This window comes from Aplysia californica, unplaced genomic scaffold (genome assembly GCF_000002075.1).
Source record: "Aplysia californica isolate F4 #8 unplaced genomic scaffold, AplCal3.0 scaffold00312, whole genome shotgun sequence".
Classification (NCBI taxonomy): domain Eukaryota; kingdom Metazoa; phylum Mollusca; class Gastropoda; order Aplysiida; family Aplysiidae; genus Aplysia; species Aplysia californica.
The window spans coordinates 144,277-156,206 of record NW_004797582.1 but is presented as its reverse complement, the minus strand read 5'-3'; the positions used below and the strand labels follow the sequence as shown (position 1 = coordinate 156,206).

At 38.8% G+C, this 11,930-nt stretch overlaps 1 protein-coding gene across 1 annotated transcript in view; it reads right to left on the bottom strand.

The window, feature by feature from the left end:
* Positions 1-11,930, bottom strand: part of LOC101855879 (protein mono-ADP-ribosyltransferase PARP6) — a 38,870-nt gene that overhangs the window by 3,048 nt on the left and 23,892 nt on the right. The window contains exons 11-19 of the mRNA XM_005102080.3: positions 11,595-11,687; positions 10,279-10,404; positions 9,594-9,727; positions 8,551-8,599; positions 8,106-8,218; positions 6,733-6,805; positions 3,587-3,748; positions 2,071-2,149; positions 570-660 (exon numbers count right to left, since the gene is read on the bottom strand). Of these exons, the coding sequence (XP_005102137.1) occupies positions 570-660; positions 2,071-2,149; positions 3,587-3,748; positions 6,733-6,805; positions 8,106-8,218; positions 8,551-8,599; positions 9,594-9,727; positions 10,279-10,404; positions 11,595-11,687 (920 nt within the window). The remainder of the gene's footprint in view (positions 1-569; positions 661-2,070; positions 2,150-3,586; positions 3,749-6,732; positions 6,806-8,105; positions 8,219-8,550; positions 8,600-9,593; positions 9,728-10,278; positions 10,405-11,594; positions 11,688-11,930) is intronic.

Here is an 11,930-nt window from a genome sequence, read left to right as displayed (position 1 = left end):
GAGAGAGAGAGAGAGAGAGAGAGAGAGAGAGAGAGAAAGAAAGAGAAAGAGAGAGAGAATGTTATTGTTTTATTGTATTCCACATTCTTTTTAGTATTCATATTGTGAATTTCAGCTTCACTTGTGACAATTTTTTAAAAATATTTATATATACTTGTCAAGTCATTCTAAAATACAATATCTCTTTGACTGTGGTGTGCATTTCTGGAGAATGGAAGTGTGCAGTACAAATGCCATTTAGTAATATCACAATTTGTATTAAATGTGCAGTTGAGAGACTTTTTTTGGCGAGCACAGACTTCACAGGGACCGATTAACTAGGCTTTCTTTCTTCTTTTAGCAGTTTTTTTCTCTTTGTTCAAGTTCATCACTCAGAGAAATGAAGTACTACACTACACATTTGTTTCCATCTTTAGAGAGACTTCTTTACAAAAATGGATTTCTACAGATACTGTTTAACTATCCTTAAATGAAGTATGATACAACCATGTCCATCTCTAGTTTTCAGTCTAGTTAAGCATTTCAGGCCCAATACAAGATTGAAAAACAAAAAACAAACGTAAACTTACAGAAAAAAGAATCTTGTGCAAACATTTTCCCCCAGAGTGCATGTCCAGATGCCAGTACTAAGTTTGTTTAGGTGGCGAGGATCGTTGATCACTGTGAAAATCGAGAAAGACAATAAAATACAGTCAAATCTGATCTAACGGCCACCTGTATATGACAATAACCCAAACAAATAGTCACTTCCCATTTCCTCCCTCGCATAGTTTTTACATTATAATGACACTGTGTCAGACAGCCACCTGTCTTGGACACGTACTTTTCCCCTTGACAATGGATGGCCATCTTAGACAATTTCGACTGTATTGCGAATAAAGTGTACAGAGTCATACCTGGAACCAAGAGTATGTCCGAGGCAATTTATAGATCATGTCATGAATTGAAACATCCCTAATTTAATTCATCCCTTTGGTGTGTTATGTCATACCTTGTCCATCATGAAAACATGAAATTTTTAGTTCTGTAAGGTACCATTGACATGGAAGTTGGCAAATTTGCTGTTCCTGGTCTTCTATACAGCATTACACTTAGGTCCAGCTAATCATTCGATTCTAATTCTTCTGTACGCAGACTTAGCCACAAAAGCAGCAAAAATATGTATTCAGGGATAAAAAATGCGCTTAGCGGTATAAAAGTTGCAAGTACAGTAGTCTCCACCTAAGATCCCATCTCTAACAATCCTGGTTCACTCAAGATGCCGCTGATTTAATTAAGAAAAATAAATTTTTACTACACTAAAGTTACCCCTAAGACCCCCTCCAAAGAACTACATTCGGCTAATATCCCGCATTTAGAAAGAAATTTAGCGAACAAAAACATGAACGACCCCAGCTGATCAACAAATCAGCAAATAGTTGCTGTCATTGCATCACAGATCATCTACTCCATAAACATGATCTCCATTGTAAATCTTGAGTGGGTAAGATGTCTGCCCCAGATGGGATCACACTGAAGTGTGAACCCATCGACCCGTTTGTTTTCCTCAAACATCGCCCTGGTATCATTTGAACTTACATCATCATATGCTGTATGGGTAGTAGTTCCTACAAGGCCACATCAAACTGTGAACTCTTCAGGGCTTTAGCTTCCTTGACCATCACAGTTGTCTTTTATCTCTACATATAAATTTGCAAGACAGACTTGATTTTAATTGGTATAATGGTATAATTTAGTCAGATATGGAAAGCTATACACTCCCGACAGGTTGAGGGGAGGAGCAATGTGATTGACATAGATCTACAGGCTCACGGTGGATACGTCATAGCCATTGTGACTGGTCATCAAAGTAAACCACTCTTTGCTCGCCATAAGTCATGCACCCACTCAGGGGTCACAATAATTTATTTGAAAGCAAGGGGATATAATCTTACTGATTGGGGGCCTGATTCACCCAGGATTCTCCCCCTGATGAATTCACCCAAGATCCTGCAATTTCCTTGCTCCCAAGCACTGCCATTTTATGTAGAGACTACTGTACCAATTTAGAAAAAGAAAAATAAATCTCACCTTCACATAAAGCTATACAAATCATTCTTTGTGTGTCTGAGGGTAACTCAAGTGGTCCATCTTCATCCAGCTCTGGCGTCTGAGAAACAGAAAAAGCGTAATTCAGACAACGAAGAAATCATGCCCAAATTACAGACCATCTACTCTTCTTTGAAGGGGAGGGGGGTTATAACTATTGTCTGGTTTGCAGATTACTGTTTACTGCTTTTTTTTTTTTGGCACGCTTCATCCATTTGCGACTTTTAAAGATTTTCCGCAAGTATAAATCATTTGAGAAATGTTCAAGCACCTTTTGAGTGTCCATTTGTTTATTATTCATCTACTACCTGTCTATTTCTCTCCCCCTCCTTTCATCTAATGGCAAAGAAACTTACCACTACATCACAGACACTCTCTCTCTCTCCCCCCCCCCCTCTCTCTCTCCCTCTCCACTCCACATCGTTACCTCTGAAATATTTTGTCCAAAGTGTACTTAAGTAAGGAGGCACTTCCGACAAAATAGTTCTGAGGCGACGATATTGCTCCCTTTCTCTCTCATCAGTTTTGCAACATGAGGAAAAACAGCTCATGGCATTGTCTAATGCTAGTAAATTCATCACTTTCACAAGAACCCAGACAGAACCTGCTACGTTATGTCCATCGGTGAGCACTGGGAAAACTACACAACATGATCCACTGGTATGAAGTACACCTGAGGTGTTTTCTTTGAACTTGTTTTCTGCACTGCACAGCACTCAAGTTCAACTGCATTCAAATATGAGTTGGTTGTATTCTAGTGTATATCTAGGAGTACTTTTGACAACATACACTACACTTGGCAAATCAAATCGCAAATTCAAAACATTCATGAAAAACAGAATGGGTGAAACGAAGGGGAGAGAAAAAAAAAGCGTAGAGACAGTATTCAAGCTTTTACAACACAACACAACAGTAAATCTCTTAAACAGCTATCACTTTCTAAAAAGTAGAGAGTATCATGTCCCAAGGAACACATGTTTCAGAGACCACCGTTCATTTTTAAGCTTGGTAACTTAAAAACAAACAAAAATATTCAGGGACAAATAATGCACCTTACACAGATTCATTTATCCATACAGGGAGATTACTCCTAAAGGTAAAGGAAGAGGGCCAGTGACTCGCAGAAACTGAGACATATATGGAGCAAACATGACAGTAAAATGACTTGCTAAATGAAGAATGGAGGAAAACAAAGTTACATAGTAAAGTACTCTGATTACTGTTAGCAGCACGCCTTTTTATCTGACAGAGAAAAACTGGAAAAGGAACAAAATTCGAGGACAGGGGTATTGAGCTTGTGTTGCCAATGTGAAACAAACACACTTTAGTCACTACAAAATCAAAGAACAGAAGGCCAAATACTAAAAATGAACATAAGCTAACACACATGCACATAAACACACATACCTAACAGCAAATCCTTGAAAACTTCAAAAATAAGATTCCATCATTACTGAGAACAGTCTACATTTTTAAAAAAGAAAGAAAAAAAAATTACCTTCTCTATTCCCTTTGCTTTTGAGCCTTGTTGAGTTCCCTTTGTCGTTGAACCTTGTTGGGGCAGATTCTTGATGCCTATAACCTTATTCCCACAGTAGGAAGATGAGAGCTGGATGCTTGGACTCAGATAAATCCCTTTCCCATGAGCTGCACCATGAAGCTATGATAAAAGAATAAATAAAGTAGAAACGACATGACAGTTAGTGGCTCTATGATCACTGAGAAGAACAGGGTTCCTGCCATGAACTTCCCATAAAATTCAAGGAGTTTTCAAGGAGGTTTCAAGGAGAAATTTTTAAAATTCAAGGAGATTTGGTCAAGAAATTCATGACGAAAGCCTATTTTAAAAAAAACACTTGTCCGAAAGGAATCATATCATATTAATAGTTTCGATTTTCCGAGAAAAACTGTTCCCAGGGTGACTGCCAACCCGGCTTCTCAATTTTCAGGGGGGGGGGGGGGGGGGAGGGGGGGTCTCATCCATTCTCCAGGGGCATGTTACATAACAACGACAGTGCTTGCTCCATTTATATATTAAATATAATATATACACACACACGCATGTAGGTACATTGAATCCAGTCAACAACACGATGTCAGTGTGGCACTGGGATACTGTGACTTAGGCTTTTCAGTCTGTTCTAACTTATTTCTATTTTCCCCTCATCATATTCGCTTATATTATATAAACTATATAAAAATGAATCTTGCTTTGAGCCTGAGAAAAGGCCTAGAACCAGAATATCCACTGTCAAGAACCAGTTGGGGTGTCAAGGTTTATATAATAAACGTGAAAGACAAAAATTATTACTCTAGCTCAAAGTAGAGTAATAACATGAATGGCTCAAGTAGACTTATTCAGAGCGAGAGGTGTAAGAACTGTCGGGGGGGGCAAGATGCAGTGACACCGAAAATCTGCGAACCTTGAACAGAAAGCTAAAATTTACAATACATATAATTTACTATCACCTACGCAAAGAAACGGGAACCCTTTTAGTAAAAAGATTACGGCTTAGACGGTTTGAGTATGATGGATCCCGATTCCACACAAGGACTGTGCACCAACACACCCTTTGCAGAGAGAGATTTAAGAGATTTACCAACTTCCAAGTTCAGTTTTATTGTCATCCGGTGTTGCCTTCAACCTCCCCCCCCCCCCCCACTCTTTAAAAAAAATCAATAATCCTCCCATTCCCGAGTCCTATACTTCACAGCGCTCAGACTTTACATGAACTTTGGAGACCTCAACCATCGCAGACACTCACGATGTGATGAAAACGCACAGGTTCAATGACCGGTCACGATGGCGAGCCCGACAAGAAGCTTGTATAACTTTCTTTTTCTTTTGTTTTTTTCACACAAGTGACAGCACAGGACAAACGATTTATTTTCATGGCGACACAGCGTTTGTAATGCAGAACCTGCATGTTACAAATGTGGCGTTATCAGACTACTATAGGCTAGGCCCTACCGGCAAATTTCTGGGCGGTAATGAAAGCGAAAGTAGATCTTGATTTTCCCGATCAAGCTCCGTATCGCACATACTTCCACTTGTTGCCGCCATTACCGCATGTGCGCGTGTAACGTACTCTCAGACCGGGGAAAGGCCGAATGAATATTATATCACAATCGCGACCGGCAAAAATGAACTCAAGGACGTTATCGGATTTGGTTTTCAAATATATTCGAGAACTTTTATGTATTTCCGCGGGTCTTTCACGGGGCAATTTACAGATTTCTTCAAATTCCCGTTGCATTCCGGATCTCTGCAATTTTTTTCAAATTCCTGGGTAATTCCAGTTCCAGGGGCCCCCGGGATTCCAGGGGCCCCCGGGATTCCCGGGGCCTGGCAGTCACCCTGTACACGTGTTCCTGTCCGATCTGGCAAAATTCAAGGAGTTTTCAAGGAGATTTTTCCTTGAAGGCAAATTCAAGGAGTTTTCAAGGAGATTTGTCCTTGAATGCAAATTCAAGCAGTTTTCAAGGACTCCTTGGGAACCCTGGAAGAAGCACCTGTCAAAAACAATATCAATACCATCAATTGAAAACTTTCATTAACCCTTAAAACCCTGAATTCTTTTTTTTTTCATACCTCCCTAGAATCCTGAATTAAAATTGAGATACTAGAAAAAATTAGGTTGGTTCATTATTTTGTTTACTGTGTCTTTAATTGTTAGATTTTACTGAAGTGTGAAAATGTTATTTATATACGAATGCACAGTCTGAACAAAAGGGGAAAAGGTTAAAACACTGGTTTTTAGGACCAACTCTATGATTTAAGTCTTGTGTGTAATCCCCGACTCCACTTCAGTCAAAGTATCATTAGACCCAGCCGTAGATCTAGCCTCTGGTAGCTTTAGTGGTGATCCCCTGCCAATTCCATTATCGTCAAGATCACCATCGATGTTATGCGGAACATTGCAATCGTCTTCAACGGTCATATTTATCGATATATCCGACTGGGAGATCATTTTTGGGGTCTGGTTAGGATAAAAAATGTCAAAAATTTTGCGGCCTGAAGGGCCTGGGAGCGAAAAGTGACTAATTTTTCTTTAAAACTCGCAAAATTTCCAAACTTTCGGTGTAGAACTGCTCTCATGACATTATCGATACTTTCTGCTCACGACAGAGTCATCTGGAGTTACATCCCCTGTTTCTAGCACTGGGAATTAAACGATAAAGTCGACCAGCGGTTACCAGCGGTATAGGAAAATACGGCGTCAGCGGTTACCAGCGGTATAGGGTTTTAAGGGTTAAGCATTAACAGTCTTCGGGCAACAGAGCAGATATAAAAGTGGAACCTCCACTGTCGCTTTTCACTAAGAACAATACAATAAAGGGTAACTACTCTCTTCCGCAAAGACCAAGAAAAGTATTAATAAAAATCGTAAACATTGTTCCCTATATTTGTGAGTGTAAAACCCAAAAATGAGTAATTCATCAAAAGATTAAGAGGAAATAGTCAGAACACAGATTTTGGGAAATGTTTAAAACCTCCAGAGATCATGTTTACTATAAAACCCACACATTCCCAACTCATTCTTCACATAAAACTGCATTCTCAAGATTTCATAACACAACAGGCTGATTACTGAGCCCTGGAAGCTGCAGATAGTCAGCAATATTTTACCAAAGCATTCATACCTGTTTGTCTGTTCCTGAAGCGACAATAAGTCCATGTCTGATGATAGAATGCCAGTTCTCAAGTGGAGAGCCACTACAGAGAGAAACAGCAACAAATGTCATACTTTTTCAGTCGTGAAAACAATTAGAGAAATTCTTTCTTTCTAACTTGAATGTAATGATCAGAGATAAAGTAAAGTGCATGAGGGCATCTAACATTGCACCATTCTGCCCTTTTACAACATTCGACAAAAAGAAGTGGCATGGCTACATGCTTTAAAAGAAAAACAACAACAACAGTTGAAAATTAAAAACATAAGTCTGTTTATTCCCATCAAGCCTGAAAGAGTGTCAAAGTATCAGTACCCACACAAAAAAAACCCACCCCAAACAAGAATGAAACACTACACTACATGTTAAGTTCTACATTCAATTAACTATAAGTTAGTATAAGAGAAAAAAGTCAATACCATTCATTGAATTATACAGTGATGTCCAAAATGTAATCACCCAATCACCGCATTAATGCCTTGCACTACCTACTCATGCAGCATACCAATTTAAAGCTAAATAAATTTTGCAATTATCTGCAAGGTTAATATTTCATCTATGTTAACCCTTTGAGCCCTGACCTCCTGAGGCTACCGTGCCCTCTGCCAGAGCTCCTGAGCGATATTTTACTAACACTCATATGATCGCCAGGATGACATTCCAAATTCCACTCAGGGTAGTCCTTGTCCCTAACAGCATCTTATTCAGAAAGATCTTCAGAATAATCAATAATGTCTAGTGTAGTAAACACTGTTTTCCATATGTGTTTTACACCCCCCCCCCCCCCCCCCCGAGTACCAGTGGCAAGGGTTCAAAAGTTTAAGAGACGCCCAAGATATGGTCACTCAAAATTGACCTTAAAAATCAGGCTTGGCAAAACTGTGGGGACATTAACATGTTCTTATGCATAGTTGAATTGTAAATGGACTGATTCATCAATGTCATGCTCATAACTGTGCCTGAAGTGAAACAGGGATCTGCTGCTTTTTCTTTCCTAACCCTTACTGCCGTCATTTTTCCTCTATTTCTTTTGTATGTTTGTCACTCTCGTGACCATCTATTTCCGGGGTGCCTTGATAGTCGAAGCAGACTTTGTGCTGTTGAAGCTAGAGAAGTGAGCAGAGTAAGCCCGATTCCCTGTAAAGACTTCTCTGTTGACATCCACCCCTTGGCACTCATATGACCGAATGCATTTGCGAGCGCTGTAAAAACTCTACTAACACTAAACTAAAAACTGCAAAATCAAAGAAACGTAAAATTGTCTTGTATTACTTTTTTAAAATTCATAGAGCTTTTGGTACACAGGAAAACATTGACCAAAAAAAAATTTTCAAAATACATACTGGAAGGCAAAAACACTGCCATGGCTTTCTTTCTTAGCTCTAAACATCTCATCTTGAACTGGTGGGCTGTTTCTCAACAGGAACTGGTACGGGGTGTTTATACAGTTGAGTTGCTAGGGGAGGGACAAAAAATGAAAAATAACAATAAAGAGGTTAAAACAGCACCTAGACATGAATGGCTGGTACCTCTATAAGTTATTAATGATCTGGTCTGGTCTGGAGAAATGTTCATTTTTCTTAAAAACTGGGAAAATGGATGAATAGTATTTTGTTTTGAAACATTCATATATTTGTATGTGTGTGTCTGTGTGTACATGGACAGTATTTTAAAGGGTAGCCTACTAGTACTAGATCCTGTGAAAATATTCTGTGAACAAAACAAAAAAACACCAAAAAAATAGTAACTTGAGGTGCTAATATTCAGTGGATGCATATCCAAGCATACCTGGTCACGTGGTAACAGGACGATGTGTGATCGATTACTGCTGAGGATCCTGTAGAAAATGATAAAGAAAAACCAAGTTCTAAGACAAGATTAGCAAAAGTCAGATTTTGTCAATCTTTAAAGTGTCCAGATAATTGCACTACCCATGATAGATCGTTCTGAGTTGGGGGGTTTTCACTTTCTCTGCCACTAAAAAATGACTTAAAGCTACAACAAAAAATTAGTAGAAATGTAAAGGATGTTACTTAAAGTAAAACAGAGACATAGTGCATTTGGATAACAGAGATGGACACTCACATCAAGATTAATCCTGGAAATTGCTGGAATTCTTACCCTAACAAAATGTCTAATTCCATGAGTAAAAGTGAAAGATACAGGCAGAACTTTTGAAGCAGTGCAGTAGAGTTCAAGTGACAACAACCATGATGATGACAGAAATGGAACAAGATTTTGAAGAAAAACAAATATCCCAAAAATATTTTTTTTATAAATCAGAATGATTCTGAATGACACCAGAAACACAGTAGGATCTGCTGCAAACTTCAACACTTAATAAGACAAGTCTAGAAGCTGTACCCAACACCTGTTTCCCAGACACGCAGCAATACTTATCTTACTTCAGGGGGGAAAAAATTAGGAGACTTGTGAGCTGCCAAGATTATTGAGTTTCATAAATTTCACAACATGAACAGAAAATTTGGCTCTTATGAGTAGCAGCTTCTACTGCCACAAAAGATGAGATATCTGAATTTTATTAATCTTCCCAATAGACAGCTTTTAGTTAATAAAATGAGACATATATTGCTAAATCATCGTACAATTTCAACCGTGATTTCCAAAAGAAAGAAATCTGTCTTAAGATAAAAGTCTGTCACTAATGAGATTGGCCACTTTTAAACGCGAAAAGATACAAAAACCACTACCACAGAAGTACAATTTGGCCTTTCATTGGACATCCTCTAAAATTAATGTCAGCTTGAGTCCAACCTAAGACAGATAAAACATTATGCACACACAGCACACTGAAAGATAAGAAATGTTACCATCTGACTAGAGGATAACACAGTTCATGCTGAGAATCCAGCAGCTTGCGGATATCAGCCTCTGAAGAAGCTATTTTGGGGTGAAGCTTTGGTAGTCTCCTCAACACCACCTTCAAGGTTTCATGATCTTTTCTCTGAGAAGGACCAAATATACATGAAGATATTTAGTTGGAATTGCACATACACAATAACAGAAAAAGTAAAATAGAAAGACACAACAAAAAAAGGGAAGGAAAAGAATAAAATATCAGAAGCACCCTCCAATCACCCACATAAGATTTCAGGCGCATGCAAGTGCATAAAGACACACAAAATAATTGTTTAAGTTTTTTGTGTTTTCTTAAGGCTTAAAATGATGGTAAAAATAAGCAGGACTTCCAATATACATCTAATTAGATTTTTAAAAATGCAACATTTTCATTCAATGAACAATAATTGAGGGCAACACAATTTTTTAATAATTTAGGAAGTGGACTGCTTCAACCCTGCATGTCAAAGCCAAGCCTTGCCGAGTGGAATAAAACATCACAACATTCCACAAGACAAATAAAGACACTTAACAGAATGACTTCTTCTTGTAGTAATAGAACTCAAGTCTTCTGCGTGAAACAACGGCAGCTTAACCATTACACCAAATCACTATTCTTGACTTCAAATCACAACTAAGCACAAAGCTTTCACTTACACTGCTACAAAGAGCCATTTGGTTGGGACGAAGTGGGTTCACAACTGAAGGATAAGGTTCCAGAATTTTCTCATGGCGTGGAGAAAGCACTGCGGCTTTGGTCAATAAAATCAAAAGATTTGTCACCTGAAAAGAAGAATAAATGTTTTTAAAGAATATTTTGGCATGAATATCAACAGTTGAGTGTCTACATAAAACAAGAAATAAAGTCTAGCAATTGACCATGACCAATTCGCATATTCACATAAGACATTATTAACCCTTAAAGTCCTAGAAACCCTTCGACCGGTCCGGAACATTATCGATGCATAGCCCGATAAACCATTTCATCTATCAGAGAGTCACCGACCCAAGTGAGCCTGAACCAAGCCCTTCTAGGCTGAAACGAGAGTGCAAAAAACTATTCACTGGCTCTAGATGTGTTGTAGGCAACTCTGATTAGTTTCTGGGCTGATAGTTTGTTATTGTGCGTAACGTATTTGTTGTCTGGTCTATTTGTTGGGACCCATGAGAAATTTCCAAGGCAAGGCAGAGGTATTCTAAGGTCAATAGAGTCAAGGCTCAAAGGTTTCAGAGTCCATCAGCTCAGTCGTCTTGTGCTTAGCTACCTGACCCGTAATCATAAAGTTGCAAGTTCAGGGGTTTGAGGCTCAGGCCAAAACTAGTGTTTTTGGGAAAGGCACTTTGCACAAATTTTCCTCACTTCACCCAGGCGTGAATAAGTACTCTGTCGTATAGTGACAGATCTAATCAGTATGTTTAGTATTTCATCGCCTGCAAAATGACAGCTTGCACTGTACGCTACCCAAGAAGTTGAGATTGTTTCAGAATGCTATCAGACCTGCTGCAGTAATAATATAGGTTATGAAGTGCAAAGAGCTTGCCGTTGAGCCAAAATTTGTGCTGTACAAATGCTATTTATTATTATCATCCCTGACCCTCTGCCCCCAAGTGTTCGAGCTGGTCTTGAACACTTTCCCAGGTGTCGTTCTAATCTTAACATTTTCCCAAGTGCCAGGGCTTGTCTTATACAGTTTCCCAGGTGGCGGGCCTGGTCTAAGTTTTCACTGAGATATTGCAAATACCACCAATGTATGTATTATCTAAGAAAGTGCAACGTGTGGAACTTTACACAGACAGCACCTCCTATACACCATTCTAAGCTAAATTCCCACACATTGAAAAGTGACACTGCAATTTATTTCTCAGTTCATTTTCATATCTCTCTCCAAAATCATCAAAGCGAGGGATTAAGATAGCCCCCAGACAGAAAACATATCACAAATCATTCTTAAAGAAAGAAATCAACTTCTCACCTCAGGTTGAGTGTTCATGATGAAGGTGACCCCAGCCGACACTCCCAGAGTTTCAAGAGCAAAGATGCACAGTTCTCTGTTGCAGACAACGGGCTAGGGAAATCAATTAAAATGTATAAAAAGACAGAAAATGTTTTTTAAAATCACCAACCTTCCCCATCACTATACAAGGCAGAAAAATGCGTGGAAAAATCAACATCAGTCCTCCTCAACAACCATCAATTCATGAAGATGATACACTGAACAGTAAGGTTTAAAAAAAATATATAAAACCTTGTTGTGACTTACCAATAGTATGCATTAAATTAACTGAAATCAGTGACACTCCCCCCCCCC